This window comes from Trichomycterus rosablanca, chromosome 10, assembly GCF_030014385.1.
Source record: "Trichomycterus rosablanca isolate fTriRos1 chromosome 10, fTriRos1.hap1, whole genome shotgun sequence".
In the NCBI taxonomy this organism is placed as follows: domain Eukaryota; kingdom Metazoa; phylum Chordata; class Actinopteri; order Siluriformes; family Trichomycteridae; genus Trichomycterus; species Trichomycterus rosablanca.
Window position 1 is genome coordinate 32940426 of NC_085997.1, and position 23035 is coordinate 32963460.

Below are 23035 nucleotides of genomic sequence, written 5' to 3' on the forward strand. Positions count from 1 at the left end.
GAGCAAAGGCTTTTTTGTTTAATGCATTTTCTCCCCATTTTCCTCCCGATTTAGCACACTCAATTTTGTCTTCCGCTTCTACCAGAGATACCAGATTGTATCCGAGGAGAGCACGTCACTGTACACGCCTCTTCCGACACGTGCACAGCCCTCCTCTTCTTGCCTCTGCACAGGTGTCTCTTCTGCCAATTAGGGTCCTTACACAGCGTATGAAGACCCACCCACCCACACATAGTCCGGCCCCCACCCTGGAGATACGGTGGCCAATTAGTATCTGCTGCAGGCACTAAATGGCGCCCAGCCGACCGGAGGCAACACCAAGTTTTGAACCGAGGAGTTCAGAAACTTGGTGCTGGTGTGCAAGCGGAATATCCCACTGCGCCACCTGGACGCTGAGCAAAAGCTTTAACCCTCTTATCTCCAGGGGTGCTGTACCCCTGTGCTCTGACTTTAGCTTCCAGACAAGCTAGGATTCACTAGGGAGGGAGCTCTCTACATAGACAGCATTTTACGTCATCCTACACTCACTCCTCAGATGGAGGCTGTTCAAAATCCTAGATGCCTTAAAATCCTCACTAGTAAGGTACCTTAAAATCTCAACTGTATTTTGAGTCAAGAACGAGGGAGCATCCGATGCTGCCTTAGCACTGAAGGCAACTTTTCTCACAGAAAAAAAAAAACATGGTGGACGGTGCAGAGAAATGAACAGGGTTATTTTCAAACGTAAATAAATTCTATTGATTTTTAATTTGTATAAATGTGTACAAGTGTATTTATAAGTTCGGGTTTGTCAGCGAATTTAACCGTTTTCGGTACACAAAGGGATATGTTAGTTGACATGCTAGCTTGTTGTGCCACCCCATCCCATTGGTTTGAATGACATGATGCTAACTGTGTTAGCTTAGTAAGCGAAACCTGTTGTTACCGCTGTCTAAGTACTGCATTTGAAAAAGCTGCCTTATAAGCCAATGATTTATTAGAATCCTCTTTACTTAGGCAGCTGCCTATGAAGATGTGTGACGTGTGTGTAAGACAGCAAGGCAGCTCACTAGGTTCTCGAACACACCCGAAGTGTTACTGTACATGTGTATCTGTATACATTACATCAGCGTAAGGTCTTCCATCTGCCCTAGATTATCCTTATTATATAAAATGTGGTACAATTGTTTTGCATAATAAGCACTCGGATCACAAAGCTGTCATCTGAACGTACAGAGCTGTGTCGAGGGAGCCGAGCTGAGCGCAGCTACCTGAAATTCAACTAGAATTCTCATTAGGCTAGAAAGAACAGAAGTGGGTCAGTGTGGACTCATTCCTCATTTCCCCCTTTTGTGGTAACACATTCTGAAAACTTCTGCTCTTTCTAAAAATAGTTCTCTGCCAGGTCTGAACCTATTATATTAGTGTGTGTGTGTGTGTGTGTGTGTGTGTGTGTGTGTGTGTGTGCGACAGCTTCACAGGCACCATAAGCTGTGTGAATCTTATTAAGTACCTTTGATAGGTTCAGGATTGTTAAATGTTTAATGGAGGGTTCTAATATTTCTGTTAAAAGAACCATAAAAGAAATATGAAATAAGCCAATCAGCTGAAGTTTTCACGTTTTACAAAGACGTTTGCTTAAGGTTTGAATTTTTTACTTAGTTTTGCATTCCAGGTATTTACATACTCATTTACATACAAGGTAAAATTAGCACACAGCTAACAGGCAGACTAACTAGCTACAGGAATTCTGAGTACCTGCATGTAGCGGCCTGAAACTGGGAGGCAAATCACTGAGGGCCAGTGGGGTAATAAACCTGCCTGCATTGTTCACATGTGGGATTTCAACACTGATGCATCACATTACAGTATTAAGTTCTCAATAATTTATTCAGTAAAGTATCCAGCAAGAAGGTCCTGGGTTCGATTCCCAGGCGGGGTGGTCCGGGTCCTTTCTGTGCGGAGTTTGCATGTTCTCCCTGTGTCTGCGAGGGTTTCCTCTGGGAGCTCCGGTTTCCTCTGGGAGCTCCGGTTTCCTCCCACAGTCCAAAAACATGCAGTCAGGTTAACTGAAGACACTGAATTGCCCTGTAGGTGAATGGGTGTGTGTATGTGTGTGTGTCTGCCCTGCGATAGACTGGCGCCCCGTCCAGGGTGTTACACCCATTGAAAAGCTGGGAAAGGCTCCAGCAAACCTCCAGCGTGACACTAATTTGGATAAGCAGTTAAGACAGTGAGTAAGTGAGTGAGTATTTCTGAATAGCCATTTTATGTAGGTAAAGTTAGCGCAGGTCAGAGCTGCAGGTATGTTGCTCACAATAGGGTGGGGTTTTCTCTCTTGATGACTCCCAGATCAGACCATCTTATGTACGAAACCTTGGTGTTGTCCTGGATAACCAGTCGACCTTCTCTCCTCATGTAGCCAACATGACAAGATCGTGCCGGTTCCTCCTCTACAACATCAGGAAGATTGGTCTATTTATCTTTATGGAAGCCACTCATAAAGTGTCCAGTCACTTGTAATCTTACGATTGGACTACTGCAACTCCCTCCTGGCAGGTGCTCCCATGTCCACTATTTAACCCCTGCAACCGATTCCAAATGCAGCTGCTTGCCTGGTTTTTAACCAACCTAAATGCTGCCACATTACCCCACTGCTGCGTCCTCCTCAGTTTAAAACACTGATGCTCACCTACAAAACCAAAAATGGGCCAGCCTCAGAGAACTTATAAAACTCCGCTCTGTACCACGCAACCTCGAGCCACTAGTCTTACTCGACTTGATCCTCTGCCCAGAACACCAGGAAGACGAGCATCAAGGCTCTTCTCTGTACTGGCACCCAAGTGGTGAAACGAGCTTCCCTTGTCTGTCTGAACATCTGAGTCTCTCGCTGTCTTCAAAAGACGATTAAAAACCTTCATCACCTCTTTACTAAACACTTAAGCTGACATGTACTTACTTTCTAACTCTCTTATTTATTTCTTGCAACAAAAAAAACTTTGGTTTTAACAGGGTTTCAGCAGATTTGTGTTCTTGGACTGTTGTTTATTTAAACTAGAGTAAGGTAATGTTCACTATAGAAGCTCTTCTGTAAGTCACTCTGGATCAGAGCGTCTGCTAAATGCCGAAAATGTAAATAAAAATGTTTCTGCAGCATAAAGTTCTTGAAATCTCTTATAGTTTTAAAGAAAACAGAACAGCATGTGTGACTGATTTAATTGTAGAGTGATGTCATTATCACTAAACTGTGTTCTGTCCCTCCCGTCAGGCCTACCCAATGGTCCTGGAATATCGACCCCGTATCGACTTTGGATAAACAGGTCGAGGCTCAAAGCTCCTGCACTTTTCCAGCCTGTAACAAGACAGAGGAATAAACGGACATGCTGCACGGGACTTCTTTAACCACGCCGTCTTTTTCGGGTTCTTGTTTTTACTGACTTCTTTATTTAATCTTTTTTTCATCACAGCGGGGACTGTAACATGTGAATGCTTTTTTAATTTCACTCGAGTTTGCTAGCTGGACGCCTGCAGAACGTGTGTCGTGTGTGGACAGAGGCAGCAGTGTCATTACGGACTCGAGCGAACTCACAGGCCATAAGATAATTATTTCACAAGTGTGTTTAGTTCTTTTCTTCGATCAGTAAATATAGTAGTGCCTTCTACACACCTTTGTTTTTAGAGATGATGACTTTTCTGAGCCCAGCAGCTTGGACTCATGACCAGTAAAAAATACACAATGGCACCTTATTAGTACCAAACTTAATCCATTATCATGAAAATAAGCTACCTACGTCATAATCCAGCTAAGCATTGTGACAAATCTGAATACACCAACCTGGAAACCAAACTTGAATGAAGGTGGATGTTTAATAACATGACAATTACCCCAAAGATGCAGCCAAAATAATTAAATGAAGGTGAAGGTGCTGCATGTGACTTGAATTCCATTACAACAACAAAAAATTACATTTTTATTAAAACAAAATTGTAGTACAAAAATTATTTTTTTATTTTATTTCCTTTTTATTAGCTGCTTTATCCTGGTCAGGGTCGCGGCAAGTCCACCAGGAAACAGTGGGCACAAGTTAGGAACATCCTAAACAGGGTGGCAATCTATCATAGGGCTTTAGCCAGCTCTCCCCCCAGACATAGCCAATTACCCAATCACATTTAGATAAAAATTGTGTTTTAACTTTGTACTTAAAATATAAATGTACTGTAAAATATAAATAAGCATAAACATGCATAAATAAGCATAAAAAACTATGCTAGGTATATGACATCTCCAACTTTAGTTGATAGTCACAGCTCAGAGCCGTGACTACCACACGCCCCCTCTGACACGTGTGCAGTATCCAGCCTCTTCTTTTCACCTGCAGGCGGGTTCATATGAAGATCCATTTTGCACACGTAGAGTCACACACTGATCTTCATTATCCCTCATCTCTGTGCAGGCGGCATCAATCGGCCAGCAGATATGAGTCATAATACAGCAGTTATGAGGAACCTCCTCCGGCATTTTCACCCTCGGACGAACCAATAATTGTCCGTATAGGCGCCCAGCCTGCCGGTAGCAGAGCTGAGAATCAAACTTGTGAGCTGGAGATGTCAAATACCTAGTGTAGTTTCTTTTTTAAACATGTTTATGATTATTAATATTCTTTATATTATAAGTACAAAGTTAAAACACATTTTTTGTCTGAAGGATCAGTGAGTTCTCTTCCCATTTATGCAACATATACAAAATGCACAAGGATTTACATAAATTAAATGCTATAAAAATAAAATCATTTTTTAAATTAATATTACTTAATAAAAATAATACTGAAGTGCTAGAATAACACACGTCATGCTTAATTTTTGCTGATGAATACAGTCTGAGTGAGTTTAGTCTGTTTGTGATGTGCGCTGTGAGTCAAAACAGGACGTCTGTACCTCTGACTAAAACTAAATCAATTTTCAAAATTCTCTCACACAAACATTTGTTTGTACCAGTCAATCGATGTTGATCATAAACTAAAATTTTATTTAGTTTTAATTCGGTTTTGTTACAGACAAATGAGTATGATTAGTGTCTTAACTTACATCATCATATTCTTAGTGACTTTTTCAATAGTAGTAAAATGTATAGAAAAATAAACATTTAAGGTGCTTGACTGACTTTCTTTTCCAGAATGAAAGTTAGAATTGCTTAAAAATATCCACATCCAGCATTTTAGCTGCATCCTGAGTTGCATATACACCAACCAGGCATAACATTATAATCACTGACAGGTGAAGTGAATAACACTGATTATCTCTTCATCACGGCACCTGTTAGTGAACATTGCTGCTCCTAAAAGTTAATGTGTTAGAAGCAGAAAAAATGGACAGGCGTGAGGATTTGAGTGAGTTTGTCAAGGGCCAAATTGATGGCTAGACGACTGGGTCTCCAAAACTGCAGCTCTTGTGGGGATAAGAGCTGCAGTGGTCAGTATCTATCAAAAGTGGTCCAAGGAAGGAACAGTGGTAAACCGGTGACAGGGTCATGGGCGACCAAGGCTCATCGTTGCACGTGTGGAGCGAAGGCTGGACCGTGTGGTCCGATCCAACAGATGAGCTACTGTAGCTCAAATTGCTAAAGAAGTTAATGCTGGTTCTGATGGACAGGTGTCAGAATACACAGTGCGTCACAGTTGCCGGGCTGTTTTGGCAGCAAATGGGGGACCAACACAATATTAGGAAGGTGGTCATAATGTTATGCCTAATCGGTGTAACCACCATGTGCTATTTTAAATAACAGCACTGTAGTTAACAGTCTAAAATTTACTTGCAATTTACCATGCCAGCTAGCACTTAATAGTCAAAAGGAGGACGTTGTACCTTTGACTACAACTTTGGCAAATGTTTATCAACGATCTAAATTCTTTCATACAAACATTGTAACTTGCCATTGCAAAAAACAGTTCATTGATGTTGAATTTGGTCATAAACGGAAATTTTATTGTTCGCAGTTTAAGTTTAATATGAAAACATAATTGCGAAAATGATCATTTTACAAGGTATTGTAGCTACAAGCTTAATAATGATCACAATAATGAACACTCACTCACTTAACCGCTTCCAGAGGAAACGCACGCAGACACAGGGAGAACATGCAAACTCCACACAGAAAGGACCCAGACCACCCCACCTGGGGATTGAACCCAGAACCTTTTTTCTGTGAGGTGACAGTTCTACCCACCGAGCCACTTTGCCACCCCGAATGCAACAGTGCAAGAATTTTAAAAACTGATCAACATTTGCCAAAGTTAAGGACACACATACAGAGGTTTCTTGTTTGTCTCACAGTGTATGTTTGGTAGAATTACTTGGAGAGCTGCTTTTTGTATGTGAGTATCAGCGCCGTGCAACTACTGCATTTAATTCTGAATGAAAAAAGATACCAGAAGAGGAAGTCAGATTTCACTCTTCTGCTCGTCTCACTCACTGTCTACATGGGAGAGTTTACGTGGATGTACGTGTACTAAACGTACCTTCTGGAAAGTTTTCTTTAAGCATCTTTTACTCGTGCTGTATGTCAGATCACGATGGAGATTCTGAAATGAGTAATCAATCAGTGAAACTTTACAGATTAAAAGTGTTGTTACTGAAGTCTTTATAAGGAAGGCGTTCTATCTAACTGACATACAGCATCTCACATCGGCCAAAGTATTAAATGAAGGACTTTATGTTGGCTCACCAGTTTATTTCACAGTTTTCTATCTGTTGTGTACAGGGATTGATAGTGTGTAGCTGTTTAGATGATCCTGTTGTGTTATCGGACCTTTTACGTTACACCAAAGACACCAAGCTTCCACAAATCAGCAAAAAAAAAAAATAATAAAACAGCAAGTAACACGCTAATAGCAAAAAATCATAGATGACTAAATTATTAAAGGGGAAATAATGGTTTCTGTTTGAAATGCTCGAAGCAAAGCAGGCATTATGACTTTATTTTGGCCATGTTGTGCCAGCTTGGGTTGAAAGTAACAGCAGTGATTTTTTAATGAGCTAACTGTTAGCAAACAAATGTATACCCTTAATTTAGTGTTCCAATAAAAGCCAGACTTCACAGCCAAGTTATATATTTACACTGATCAGCCATAACATTAAAACCACCTTCTTGTTTCTACACTTACTGTCTATTTTATCAGCTCCACTTATCATATAGGAGCTCTTTGTAGTTCTACAATTACTGACTGTAGTCCATCTGTTTCTCTACATACTTTTTTAGCCTGCTTTCACCCTGTTCTTCAACGGTCAGGACCACCACAGAGCAGGTATTATTTAGGTGGTGGATCATTCCCAGCACTGCAGTGACACTGACATGGTGGTGGTGTGTTAGTGTGTGTTGTGCTGGTATGAGGGGATCAGACACAGCAGCGCTGCTGGAGTTTAAATACCGTGTCCACTCACTGTCCACTCTATTAGACACTCCTACCTAGTTGGTCCACCTTGTAGATGTAAAGTCAGAGACGATCGCTCATCTATTTCTGCTGTTTGAGTTGGTCATCTTCTAGACCTTCATCAGTGGTCACAGGACGCTGTCCACGGGGCGCTGTTGGCTGGATATTTTTGGTTGGTGGACTATTCTCAGTCCATCAGTGACAGTGAGCTGTGTCTGATCCACTCATACCAGCACAACACACACTAACACACCACCACCATGTCAGTGTCACCGCAGTGCTGAGAATGATCCACCACCCAAATAATACCTGCTCTGTGGTGGTCCTGTGGGGGTCCTGACCATTGAAGAAGAGGGTGAAAGGGGGCTAACAAAGCATGTACGTAGAGAAACAGATGGACTACAGTCAGTAATTGTAGAACTACAAAGTGCTTCTATATGGTAAGTGGAGCTGATAAAATGGACAGTGAGTGTAGAAACAAGGAGGTGGTTTTAATGTTATGGCTGATGAGTGTATATATTTCCTGGTACTGGCCTGACACCAGTGTGTTTGTTTGTTTGTTTGTTTTTATACTAAACCTCCCGGAACAGGAGTACAATTTTGCCAATTATTTTGTTTTTAATATTCAGACTCAAAGTCACTGGTCAGTTTTTAATAGATTAGTTTAGGATGTTATACTTTGCCACATTTCCTTTAAACCAGTTTTAATTGGTTTATTTAAATAGAAATGTGGTTCTGAAGCTACAGTGTATCACAAAAGTGAGTACACCCCTCACATTTCTGCAAATATTTCATTATATCTTTTCATGGGACAACACTATAGACATGAAACTTGGATATAACTTAGAGTAGTCAGTGTACAGCTTGTATAGCAGTGTAGATTTACTGTCTTCTGAAAATAACTCAACAAACAGCCATTAATGTCTAAATAGCTGGTAACATAAGTGAGTACACCCCACAGTGAACATGTCCAAATTGTGCCCAAATGTGTCGTTGTCCCTCCCTGGTGTCATGTGTCAAGGTCCCAGGTGTAAATGGGGAGCAGGGCTGTTAAATTTGGTGTTTTGGGTACAATTCTCTCATACTGGCCACTGGATATTCAACATGGCACCTCATGGCAAATAACTCTCTGAGGATGTGAGAAATAGAATTGTTGCTCTCCACAAAGATGGCCTGGGCTATAAGAAGATTGCTAACACCCTGAAACTGAGCTACAGCATGGTGGCCAAGGTCATACAGCGGTTTTCCAGGACAGGTTCCACTCGGAACAGGCTTCGCCAGGGTCGACCAAAGAAGTTGAGTCCACGTGTTCGGCGTCATATCCAGAGGTTGGCTTTAAAAAATAGACACATGAGTGCTGCCAGCATTGCTGCAGAGGTTGAAGACGTGGGAGGTCAGCCTGTCAGTGCTCAGACCATACGCCGCACACTGCATCAACTCGGTCTGCATGGTCGTCATCCCAGAAGGAAGCTGAAGCACAAGAAAGCCCGCAAACAGTTTGCTGAAGACAAGCAGTCCAAGAACATGGATTACTGGAATGCCCTGTGGTCTGACGAGACCAAGATAAACTTGTTTGGCTCAGATGGTGTCCAGCATGTGTGGCGGCGCCCTGGTGAGAAGTACCAAGACAACTGTATCTTGCCTACAGTCAAGCATGGTGGTGGTAGCATCATGGTCTTGGGCTGCATGAGTGTTGCTGGCACTGGGGAGCTGCGGTTCATTGAGGGAAACATGAATTCCAACATGTACTGTGACATTCTGAAACAGAGCATGATCCCCTCCCTTCGAAAACTGGGCCTCATGGCAGTTTTCCAACAGGATAACGACCCCAAACACAACCTCCAAGATGACAACTGCCTTGCTGAGGAAGCTGAAGGTAAAGGTGATGGACTAAACCCAATTGAGCACCTGTGGCGCATCCTCAAGTGGAAGGTGGAGGAGTTCAAGGTGTCTAACATCCACCAGCTCCGTGATGTCATCATGGAGGAGTGGAAGAGGATTCCAGTAGCAACCTGTGCAGCTCTGGTGAATTCCATGCCCAGGAGGGTTAAGGCAGTGCTGGATAATAATGGTGGTCACACAAAATATTGACACTTTGGGCACAATTTGGACATGTTCACTGTGGGGTGTACTCACTTATGTTGCCAGCTATTTAGACATTAATGGCTGTGTGTTGAGTTATTTTCAGAAGACAGTAAATCTACACTGCTATACAAGTTGTACACTGACTACTCTAAGTTATATCCAAGTTTTATTTCTATAGTGTTGTCCCATGAAAAGATATAATAAAATATTTGCAGAAATGTGAGGGGTGTACTCACTTTTGTGATACACTGTATAACGAACCAGGAATCGTGTTTTTGACGTGTTTTTATCATGTTTATGATGATGCTTGCAAGCAAAAAAACCTTTTACAAATTCTGTTCATGGTTTGAAGTGGTACCTGAGTAATTGTCCTAATCCTTGAAATGTCCTTGTTCTGGGATGAACTCTTGTATTTTTGTAACAGGAAGCACTTGTAGATATTTTTGAAGATATTGTTGTATGTTAAGCAAACTTAAAATGCTGCTTAGAATAATTGATTCTATTTTTCAATGTAAATGTGCCTGAGATCATTCCTGTAGGAAAATGTACATATTGTATGCAAATTTACTCTTAACTGTGAATCATTGTTAAATACGTACACACGAGTAGATGAAGAATTTTTCTTCTGTGACGTGATTTGAATTTTAAACTCTTTGAGTAGAAACATTAAAAAATACATGAATTAATGAAAAAGCCTGAACGTTTCTTATTATCTTCTTTCTTTTTTTGCGGTCTGATCTTTATAATAATATAAAGTCTTAACACATTAAGTTACAGCTGAAAGTACACTAAATGTGCCGCTCAGGTGGCGCAGCGGTAAAAACACACGCTGAACGCCAGAGCTGGGATCTCGACATCGTATCGAGTCTCAGCTCTGCCATCCAGCTGGGCTAAGTAGCCACATGAACAACGATTGGCCTGTTGTTCAGATGGGATGGGATATTAAAGCCGGATGGGGTCTCTCTCATAACTAATGCAATTACGACCTCTGCTGGCTGATTGATGGCGCCTGCACAGAGATGAGAAAAGAGTGCTGCAAGGGTGTGTCTCTCCATACACAGTGCTGATCCGCACTGCACTCGTCAAAGTGTAGGTGACAAAATGCATACGGCTGCTGCCCACGTGTCGGAGGGGGCGTGGGTTAGCTTCATTCTCCTCAATCAGAGCGGGGATCGGCATTGGTGGAGAGGAAGCATGACGCAATCAGGCAATTGAATGCGAGAAAAAGGGGAGAAAATGCATAAAGAAAATATTTTTTTTTTTTTATGTGAGACACAATGTTCATTATTCCCATAAACTATTTTAAGGGAGAATCGACAGACTGCAGCACACATTTTGTTTATCTTGGTTTAAAAATGTGAACTTCTAGGCCAGTGGTGTCCAAACATTTTCCTAGTAGGGCCAGATTTGATAATGTGAAAGTGCCTGGGGGCCAGCAGTTCCTGATGACATTATTTTAAACAATAAAATATATAATACGCTGTTATTTAACAACCACATGTAAGCATTCAGATAAATACATCAGAACATACGGAACAAGCTCTTTAAAACTTTCAGAAACTCTGTAAAATAAAAGACGGGGCGCATTCACAAAAATAAAGCTTAACGTGGCTTTATGTACTAAAAGTAAAACACAGGAACTCTTGAGTTTCTCCAAATTTTTACTGGGCATAAGTTCTCTCCACCACTCAAACTGTTAGCTCGTTGTTTTAGTACAATACGTCACGTTAAATTTTGTCCAAGTTAATCGTTCGTACAGCCTGTGTTGCTTTTATCACATCATATATGAGTACATCTCATTCACAGTTTTGCTGCTTCTCATGAATGCGTACTTACACAGTGTTGCTGCTACCATCTGGTAAAAAGGGGAATAGCATCTTGAATTAGTATAATTTTTTTTTTTTCTGTTTGACTGTGCTGGCGGGCCACAAGTAATGCAATTCAAGACAGAAGACGCAGGCCATATAAAATCCGACCTCGGGCCGTGATCGGCCCACGGGCCGGACTTTGGACATGCCTGTTCTAGGCGCTCAGGTGGCACAGCGGTAAAACACACTAGCATACCAGAGCTGACATTTTGAAGTTGTCAGTTCAAAACTCAGCTCTGCCATCCGGCTGGCCTGGGCAACGATACATTAACACCGTTTGGCTGTTGTTCATACAGGGTAGGAGCCGGATAGGGACCTCATAACTGAGGCAATTACGACCTTTGCTGGCTCATTGATGGTGCTGCACAGAGTCGAGGAATAATGCATTGATCAGGGTGTGACTCTCCGTACACAAAGCTGATCTACATATGAACGCGCCTGGTGCAGGTGAAAAGATGCAGTCGGCTACTGCACAAGTGTCGGAGGGGGCATGTGTCAGTCTCGTTCTCCTCAATCAGGGCGGGATCGGCATCAGTAGAGAGGAAGCTTAATGCATTCAGGTAATTGGATGAGCTAAAAGTGAACTTCAACAAATTACTTACTATATGTAAACATTTAAGAGCTGTAAACCATTAAAAATGGGGTTTGTTAGGTAAATTGAGACTTTGGTACCCTGTGCTAGTATTATTACTAATTAGTCCAGTTATTTATTTATTGATTGATTTTTTGCTAGTTATAACTTTCAGTTCAATTTAATTTTGTGTTTGTATGATTAGTTTAAATCCTGTTTATTTCCTCCAGGCCACTCAAGGAAGACGGAGGTCCCTGCTGAGTCTGGTTCCTCTCAAGGTTTCTTCCTGTAATTTTAAGGGAGTTTTTTCTTGCCTCTGTCGCCCTTGGTTTGCTCAATAGGGGTTTTTGGTCTGTTGGTCCTGGATTCTGTAAAGTTGCTTCGAGACAATGTTCATTGTAAAAAGTGCTATATAAATACATTTGACTTGACCTGACTAGTATAAATGTATTAAGCAATATTATCAGACAGCCATAGCTACATAATCCACATTCAGAATCTAAATCTTTAGGCTCGGTTCAGAACTCATACTTTCTCTGTGATTTCATCTGGACTTTTTTTGCCAAGGGTTGAATTTCTTCTCTGCTCAGGCTGAACTTCAAGTCCTTCTGCTGCCTCGACTTTAAGTGTGGCAGGGACGGCTGCCAAAAAATGTTCTTTTGCAAAGCCAGTTCACACAGACACACAGACACACACACACACACACAGTGATGAGAGTGGGAATGAGGAGGGCTATAGCTCTGCGTCTGCTTCCATTCTTGGGAAGGTCACACAGCACACAAAAATAATGCTCTCACAATCTGGGCCCAGCCTTACTTTGTCTAAAAGTTAATCCTGCACTAGAACGCTGCTCTGTAAGATACTCAGAAACTCTGGACTCTCCACCCTCAGAATCGCTGAGCCAATCTCTACATCTCCGGATTTCCACATTTCCACGGCACAGTCACTTTTTCCAAAGACACTCTAACTTTCACTGCTGCAAATCGTCTCTTGACCTGCCAAATTTATTTTCCGTCTGGACAAATAAAGACTAAAACTATCCTGCAGGTTTTCTTCAAAAGTCTTTTAGCTACTTTTTTCTATTTAATGAACATTAGTAGAACATCAGTATTCCGATGGGGCTCAGAAAGGTCAGCTACCACAGGACTTTGACTCAAATTGCTCTAATTACACTCTTTATTTTCTCAGCTGCTTTCATTTGGATGTTTGATCGAACTGTTCGAACTGTGTCAAATTTTCAACTCGGCTTCTTCAATCGTGCAGAACCATGAAGAGGCAAAATAACAGCATTTTTTAACCATAGTACATACATGCTGTAGCAATCAGTGCTGTTACTAAAGTTCATTTATTCATTCACTTTCTTATCCAATTAGGGTCGCGGGGGTGCTGGAGTCCATCGCAGGGCAGACAAACATACACATACATACACACACCCATTCACCTATAAGGCAATTCAGTGTCTCCAATTAACCTGACTGCATGTTTTTGAACTGTGGGAGGAAACCGGAGCTCCTGGAAGAAACACACGCAGACACTGGGAGAACATGCAAACTCCACACAGAAACCCAGAACCCAGGACCTTCTCACTGTGAGGCGACAGTGCTACCCACCGTGCCACCTTGTTAAAGGACATATCAAGTAAAATGTGAATGTAACGTAAATGTATAATATAGTAGTTTTGGAATTTTTATCATTTCTACATTTTTTTTTTTCCTCTGACACTTTGACTGAAAATCAAACCCACAATGCAATTTTGTACTTGCTTTCCAGTACACATGAATGAATCAACACTTAATAAGGCTGTTAGTGCTGTCCAAGGAATGAGGGACTACACTGGATGCAGAAAATCGTCTGTAAATGTGAGTTCACACAGAGGATTGTTTGAAAGCTAATTTTCAAAAGCATAACATTCAAAATCCACAAGAAAATGGACAATAAGTAAAACCACAGATTAAATAAAGGACAAAAACTTAAAAACAAGTGAGTCTGTGAAGCATTATACATTGCAAAAGTCAGTGGTATTGCTCACAGTTAAAGAGGTTACAGTGCTTTCAGCCTCTCAGACTGGGAGGACTGACTGTCCAAAAAAAAGAAAAGAAAAGTACACACACACACACACACACACACACCAGCCAAAACTGAGCAGGCTGGGGAGCAGTTTATCAAAGAACTCTTTATATTGTAAAAAGAATAAGCAGGCATGGTGCCTGAAGGGACAGTTAGCAGATTCCTGCAGTGATTTCACCATTTTGTATTTCTGAATGGATAAAATCGAGAAAAAAAATCCCAAGTTAGTTATTTATTAGGATTTTAGGGTCATATTTTACACTTTGGTTCCATTCATGACAGGACAGGTTACCCAAGATCCATCAGTTCAAGTTCAACATCACGTATTTGTACTGTGGAAGGAAACTGAAGCTCCTAGAAGAAACTGGGCATAAACAGACATGAAGGAGAACATGCAAACCTCACACAGAAAGGACCCAGACCAGGCGCTCAGGTGGCGCAGCGGGATTTTCTGCTAGCACACCAGCGCCGAGATTCTAAATTCCAAAACTCAAGTGTTGGCTGGGCACCATCTAGTGGGCATAATTGGCAGTGCCTGCAGCAGACACTTTTCTGCTAGGACGGGATGACCGGACTATGTGAGTGGGGTCTTTAAAACGCTGTGTAATGCCTAGTTCACACTACACGATTTTTGCCCTGATTTTCGCTCGCTGACTGGTCGGCACTAGATTTGCCGGCTGGGGAGCAACTCGGCGTTTGCTCGGCGATCGCAACTCTGCTCTCAATCGCTATGTGTGAACTGTTCAACAACTCGATCCGAGCTTGGTGACTGAGGAGAGATATCTAGCTTGTCAAATATCTGGATATGAGTCGGCCGACTGCCAATGAGTGCTGTGTCGAACAGCCAATGACAACGCAAGATACGGTGTGAGGAGAAACGCAGGGGAGGAGTTGTTAAAAAGTGGGACAGGAGCGTAATATACTTTATATCAGAATACATCGACACACACAAGTTTTACAGTATTTCTGACCTTATCGTTCTCTACAAAACATAACACCAATGCTGCATTGCAAAAAATATTTATTAACCTCCAACTCACTTTAGAACAATCCCTGCTGTTCACGTAGCCAAATCCATTTAGATCCCCTCATCACTTCTCACATTTGTTTTCCTGACAAAAAGTCGTTTGTGAGACCAGAAAAGCTCGCCTGTGATTCCAGTTGGTGATAGATGGTGTAGTGTGAAACCCCCTATCGCCGATCAGTCGTGTAGTGTGAAAGCCACACCGACTTGAAAGACTCCCAATTACAAGAGTTCCAGTTGTGTAGTGTGAACTGTACAAAATCCTAAGCTAAAATAAAGTACCTAACTTAAACATCACATCAAGCCATGCAGTCTTTACAGACAAAAGCTAATGGTACTAATCAATTACTGAAGAGCTCAGTGATGTCTAACATATCATCATTACTGAAGACCAACTTCTCAGCAAGTCCGTATGTCTGATTTCTGACCCTCCAAAACTACTCCAGTAATTTGTGTTGTTATTAATGAGTGAAAATGTCTAGAAGCAACAACAGCTCACTGACAAAGCAACAGACCACAAAGGGCTAAGATATATAGCATTAAATTTGTCTGCCCTGAATTGCAAAGCTCACTTTCCTACTTTCTGTCCTATAATATCCTTTTTTGATCAAATTATTCTGTTTCTAGTCAGAGTTTATGGCCTCTGATTTTACATTTACATTTACATTTTCAGCATTTAGCAGACGCTCTTATCCAGAGCGACTTACAGAAGTGCTTCTATAGTGAACATTTCATTTCTCAAGTTTAGGAAAACAACAGTCAAAGAACACAAATCTGCTAAAAATTTGTTTCTGTGGTGATTTTTTTTAAAGGTTAGTAAATGGAATAACTTGTGAACAGTAAAAGGTCAATTACAGCACTACTCCTGCAACCTAATATTGTGTTGGTCCCCCTTTTGCTCACCCATTTTTCCTGCTTCTAACATCAACTTTGAGGATAAAATGTTCACCTGCTGCCTAATATATCCCCCCCACTAACAGGTGCCGTGATGAAGAGATAATCAGTGTTATTCACTTCACCTGTCAGTGCTCATAATATAATGCCTGATCTGTGTATTTCCCAACAAACAGCAAAGTTCATGCCAGCAACATCTTCAAACCAACAGCAGCCCAGACATAAGTCAGTATTTCACTCGGTTAGAGAAGGTGTGAAATTTTGCACATGATCTGATTAACCTCAAGGGTGATTGGTGACACCTCACACTCACGGCGTCTGTTTTAAGTGAGGAAATGTATGAACAAATGATATGAAACAGATGGTTTATGTTTATGCCCATCACTGGAACCTGAAGAATGCATTGAATTATTTTGACCTGCCATGCTTTCATTCCTTCTGAGTACTTTTTTTTTTTATGTTGACGGGTGATGTTCACCTTCTCTTCTTAGATTTTGATTTCAGGGTACATTAAGTGTTTTTTTTTTTTTTAATGTACCTGTTGTGAGGGACCAAGCCGGCAAGCACAACAGGACAACAATTCTAACAGGTATCCAAAACACATAACCAAAACAGTGGGCCCATAAGAGCCATTAATGGCCTACAGATTTCTCTACATCAGGGGTGTCAAACTCATTTTCACTGAGGGCCACATCTGCATTATGGTGACCCTCAAAGGGCCGATTGTAACGTATCCTGCTGCGTGTGATTGTCTTTTAAGTCCTGGACAATTTGTTGTTTTTCTTGGTGGCTAAATTCTGTGTTTGGTGTCAAAATGCCAAATTTATTCTGTATATTTATATATTCATATATTTACTGTATATTATTGTACTTCTTTACCACAGACACGAACGTACCGGTTCTCCTTGAAGCACAAACTTGTTTTCACTTTCCCATCTTTCACTAAATTACCTCTTCTTGTACATTTTGGGATTATTTGTAAATATTTCTCAACATCACTTGTTGGAAAACCGTTTCAGTTAAATGCTGGCACCTTGTGAATCACAAAATCGGCATGCATTGTGGGAGATGCAGTTTATGTAAGTATTTTAAGTATTTTATGTGTATTTTAAGACAATCATACGTCTTTTAATCTCTCGCGGGCCACATAAAATGACGTGGTGGGCCGAATTTGGCACGCGGGCCTCGAGTTTGACCCATGTGCTCTACATCATTACCTTGTAGGTGTATTTAAATAAATAATATTCTTAACTATGCAATTTGAAAATGTCCCAACATCCTCCTCCATGCAGTACTAACAGGGTAGCTAAGTAAGTGCAATTATACTAAATAAAAATGTTAAAGTTGTAGTGTCAATATGTCAGCTTGATATAAGCCAAATCAGTTGAAATTTATTTGTACTCATACCAATTGCAAAGAGGCCAATTGGAGCTAAAAAATGTGATCCTGTGTGTGTGTTTCCTGCTATTTTCCTAATGAATCAGACCCACCGCAACCCTGAACAGGATAAAGTGGTGGTAAAACAGGCAATAAATAAATGAAATTTTTATGTAGCAGTAAGGACTAAAAAAGTTTCCACACTTTTATATTTTGGTTGGAAGTGGTGAGGGTGGGAGGAGTAGTAACTGGTCGTGTCTGAGATACTGAGAGAGGCGCTTATAGTCCGGATTTAGCTCCATCTGATTTCCACCTTTTTGGACACTTAAAGAAGCTTTAAGGGGAAGAAGATTTTCATTTCAACGCTGGGTAAAATACATCGGAAGGTGACGATGTAGAAAAGTAATTTAATTTGTTTTTGAAATTCTTAATAAATAGAAAGAAACATTTTAAAGAACCCTCGTACATTCAGGTTACATTTACATTTTCAGCATTTAGCAGACGCCTTTACCCAAAGCGACTTACAACTGAGACTGTATACACCGATCAGCCATAACATTAAAACCACCTCCTTGTTTCTACACTCACTGTTCATTTTATCAGCTCCACTTTCCATATAGAAGCACTTAATAATTTTACAATTACTGACTGTAGTCCATCTGTTTCTCTGCATGCTTTGTTAGCCCCCTTTCATGCTGTTCTTCAATGGTCAGGACTCTCCACAGGACCACCAAAGAGCAGGTATTATTTGGGTGGTGGATCATTCTCAGCACTCAGCAATGCTGCTGGAGTTTTTAAACACCTCACTGTCACTGCTGGACTGAGAATAGTCCACCAACCAAAAATATATCCAGCCAACAGCGCCCCGTGGGCAGCGTCCTGTGACCACTGATGAAGTTCTAGAAGATGACCAACTCAAACAGCAGCAATAGATAAGGGATCGTCTCTGACTCTACATCTACAAGGTGGACCAACTAGCTAGGAGTGTCTAATAGAGTGGACAGTGAGTGGACACGGTATTTAAAAACTCCAGCAGCGTTGCTGTGTCTGATCCACTCATACCAGCACAACACACACTAACACACCACCACCATGTCAGTGTCACTGCAGTGCTGAGAATGATCTACCATCTAAATAATACCTGCTCTGTGGTGGTCCTGTGGGGGTCCTGACCATTGAAGAACAGCATGAAAGGGGGCTAACAAAGCATGCAGAGAAAGAGATGGACTACAGTCAGTAATTGTAGAACTACAAAGTGCTTCTATATGGTAAGTGGAGCTGATAAAATGGACAGTGAGTGTAGAAACAAGGAGGTGGTTTTAATGTTATGGCTGATCAGTGTATATTGCAAGCAATTCAGGGTTAAGGGTCTTGCTTGAGGGCCCAACGGTGGCAGCCTGGCAGATGTGGGGCTTGAACCAGTGACCTTCTAGTTACTAGTCCTGTACTTTAACTGCTGAGCTACCACTGCCCCCCAAAAAAATCCTCATTTTAAACTTTATCTGTGTGGACTAATCCTTTGTTAGGCCTTATCTCTTAAATATGAATCACAATTATTTGTGTGAATGTAGAATTATAATAGTATAATCACACACAAAACGCTGAGCTGAGGGAATCAGGATTAACTTGATCCTTTGGCAGAACAAGTTGTGACTGATCAGGGCTGTGAGCTTTGTGGAGGAAAAACTCATCCAAGGTTTAATACCAGAGGTCGTACTTTTACTTTTATCAGATTTAATATTAAATAGGGTTGCTCAGCGATAGGAAAAGCTTCATAACAGCTTTTAGTTGCTATGAGACCGTGTGTCAGCTGATGTGACGTTAAGAGCCAGCAGGTTATTTATAGAGGGACTGAGAGTTCAAATAAAGAGCATGAAAATGCTCATCTGATACGTGAGAAACAACGTGTCTGTGCAGGCTATAAAAATTACATTAAATTAAATTTATAAAAGCAGAAAACACTTTCTTCAGCTGTGTAGCTATGCTCAGATACAACACATTCCAGTTCTCGTTCCCTTTGTAAATATTGATGCACGTTATTCGTGTTGAATTCTACAACCCCAAATCAGAAAAAGTTGGGACAGTATGGAAAATGCAAATAATAAAAAAACCACAGAGTTTCTTACATTTACTTTAAATTGTATTTGATGTCAGACAGGATGAACCTGAGATATTTCATGTTTTATCTGCTCAACTTCATTTCATTTATTAATAAACATCCATTCCTGCATTTCAGACCTGCAACACATTCCAAAATAAGTTGGGACAGTAAAGCATTTACCACTTTGTAATGTTGCCATTCCTTTTCACCACACTTAAAAGAAGTTTTAACACCGAGGAGACCAAGTGATTTAGTGTTTCAGCTTTTATTTTGTCCCATTCTTCTTGTCACATTTTTCCTTTCAAAATTCTTCACACATTCTCTATTGGGGACAGGTCAGGACTGCAAGCAGGTACCCTCTTCTTCCTCAGCCATGCCTTTGTAATGTGTGCAGCATGTGGTTTTGCATTGTCTTGTTGAAAAATGCTGGACGTCCCTGGAAAAGACGACGTCTTGAAGGCAGCACATGTTGCTCTAAGATCTCAATGTACTTTTATGCATTAATGCTGCCATCACAGAAGTGTAAATGACCTTTGCCAAGGGCACTGACACGACCCCATACCATGACAGACCCTGGCTTTTGGACTTGTTCCTGATAACAGTCTGGATCAGGGGTCCTCAAACTTTTTAACTTAAGGGCCGGATTACTGTTCTTCAGTGTTTCGGGGGGGCCGGACCGCAGATGAAATAGTAAACACACCCCAAAAAAGCTATTTACTATGTATACTGGATGTATTGTCTGCTGTGTATAACTGTAGTATAATTTTACTTCATAATGATAATGCAGACATTTTATTTATTTTAATCATTTCCATTATCCCAACTCATACAGTGTTTCCCCAAAAATCAGTGTGAACTGTGAGTCTGCTTTTGCCTGACGAGACAGTAAGCATCAGGTTCCATATTTGTTACTGCCAGTCATAATAGGTAATAAGTGTTGATGAATGAGTCTGAATCTAGTTGGAGATTTAAGGTGTTTAAACGTTCCAGATCCTTGGATTCATACCAAACAGGACGTATACCAAACAAATTCTTCCCATTAGAAATAAAGGGAAAATGATTAATCCGTTCCCATGAAAAAAATCGTATTGTTATTGGCATATTATACGTTGATGGGGTTGTATAAAATAATGTGTAAAATGGATAGTTCCTGCCCTAAAATTTTATTGGCTGAGCCGCGTTCGAAGCCGCTGTAAAATCCCCGATATAAGCGCACCTGTGTCCACCTCACATCATCCCATATTAATACACCACTGTAGGACACAACGATTTTCATAATGAAATTCCATTTAACTGCATTTAACGCACAATCACTCCTCTCGCCGAACCCACCATGCTTGGAGTGCCACCCATTGGATCGCTGCCGTATAATCTACGGAGACTCCAGGTGGCCAATTTTTGTTTTTTCTGTTATTTTTTTTCCGCTATAATACTGTGAGTTTAAAGATGAACAGGGGCCAGACAACATGTATTGCTACAGTGGTTAAAGGGGCCGGTCAGATAAAAGCATCGGGCCGTAGTTTGATGACCCCTGGTCTGGATGGTCCTTTTCATCTTTGGTCCGGAGCACACACTGTCCATTTTTTCCAAAAAAAAACCTGGAATGCTGATTCATCTGACCACAATACACGTTTCCACTGTGTGATGGTCCATCCTAGATGCCTCAGAGCCCAGAGAAGTCGACGCCACTTCAGGACATGATTAACATAAGGCCTCTTTTTTGCACAGTCAAGTTTTAAGTGGCATTTGTGCATGTAACTCTGTATTGTAGTGCTTGATAAAGGTTTGCCAAAGTAATCCCTCACCCATGTGGTTATATCAGCTATTGTTGAGTAATGGTTCTTGATGCAGCACCGTCTGAGGGATCGAAGATCACAGGTGTTCAGCTTAAGCTTGCGCCCTTGGCCTTTACACACGGATTCCTCTCGATTCCTTGAATGGTTTAATGATATTATGCACTGTAGAGGGAGAAATATGCAAATCCCTTCCAGTCTTTCTTTGATTTTAAACATTTCAACCATTTTCTCACACATTTGTGGACAAACTGGAGATCCTCTGATCATCTTTGCTCATCAAAGACTCAAAGACTGGATGCTGCTTTTGTACCAAACCATGATTACAATCACCTGTTGACATCACCGGTTTAAAATCGCATCATTACTTAGTTTTTTCACCTCATTACTAGCACTAAATTGCCCCCGTCCCAACTTTTTTTGAAATGTGTTGCAGGCCTGAAATGCAGGAATGGATGTTTATTAATAAATGAAATGAAGTTGAGCAGATAAAACATGAAATATCTCAGGTTCATCCTGTCTGCAATCAAATAAAAGTCAAAGTAAATGTAAGGAACACTGCATTTTTATTTTATTTGCATTTTCCATACTGTCCCAACTTTTTTGGTTGTAGAAGCCTATACTTGCTCTCAAGCTGTGTTTTTTCTAGGAACCTTTAAATTGAAGATGAGGTTCAATTGCCCCCCCCCCCCCCCCCCGACAGCAGCTTTATGTTATCTTGTACTTGCTGTATGATGTTAAGTGACCTTTTGCCTAAAATGTTAAGAGTGAAAAACAGCTCGAGCTTCAGCTGGACACATGATAATTTATGGACCTGAACACAGGGGGCAGTACACAACGTTCTTGATGGAGTAAAAGAGCAAATGCTCAGACAAAGAAGTTGCAGTAAAATGTTTTGATTTTTAAAGCAGCAGTACTGTTTTTATATTTACAGTTCAGGTCCATAGAAAGGATCATAGGCAGATCAAAGGCAGACAGGTAACACAGGGTAAATAAATCAATATAGCTAAGCAATCCGTAGCCTAGTGGTTAAGGTACTGGACTAGTAACCAGAAGGTCGCTGGTTCAAGCCCCACCACTGCCAGGTAGCTGCTGTTGGGCCCTTAAGCAAGGCCCTACCCCTTTGCTCAGACTGTATACTGTAACTGTAATGTAAGTCGCTTTGGATAAAGGCGTCTGCTAAATGTCGAAAATGTTAGATTTGCTGGCTCGGGAGCAACTTGGCGTTCGCTCGGCGATCAAAACTCTGCTCTCAATCGCCATGTGGGAACTACTCAACAACTCGATCCGAGCAGCTTTTCGAGCACTCGCCGAGCGCTGGGCGACTGAAGAGAGATGTCTAGCATGTCAAATATCTGGATCTGAGTTGCTCAACTGGCAATGAGTGCTATGTGGAACAGCCAATGAGAACGCAAGATACGGTGTGAGGGGGAAACACAGGGGAGGAGTTGTAAAAAGGTGGGACAGGGGCGTAATCGTAATATAGTTTATATCAGAATACATCGGCACACAAACAAGTTTTACAATATTTCTGACCTTATTGTTCTCTACAAAACAAAACACCAACGCTGCATTGCAAAAAAATATTTATTAACCTCCAACTCACTATAGAACAATCCATGCTGATCACGTAGCCAAATCCACACAGATCATTTATTTTTCCTACTTGACTTCATGCTGCACATCAGCGCACAAACTTTGATCGCTTGCTACTTGTTGATGTGCATTTTTGGACGTGGTACCATTAAACCCCTCGTCACTTCTTGCGTGTGTTTTCATGACAAAACGTAGTTTGGGAGACCAGAGAAGCTCGCCTGCGATTCCAGTCGTGTAGTGTTTAATACACACC

The 23035-nt window shown here is 41.2% G+C and overlaps 1 protein-coding gene across 3 annotated transcripts in view; it reads left to right on the top strand.

Annotated features, from left to right (window-relative positions):
* pcgf5b (polycomb group ring finger 5b) overlaps positions 1 to 3645 on the top strand; it is a 49140-nt gene extending 45495 nt beyond the window's left edge. For all 3 annotated transcript variants that reach the window (XM_063003840.1, XM_063003839.1, XM_063003841.1), the window contains exon 9: positions 3248 to 3645. In XM_063003840.1, coding sequence (XP_062859910.1) covers positions 3248 to 3295 — 48 coding nt within the window. In that variant the 3' untranslated portion in view covers positions 3296 to 3645. The remainder of the gene's footprint in view (positions 1 to 3247) is intronic.
* The last annotated feature ends 19390 nt before the right edge of the window (positions 3646 to 23035 follow it).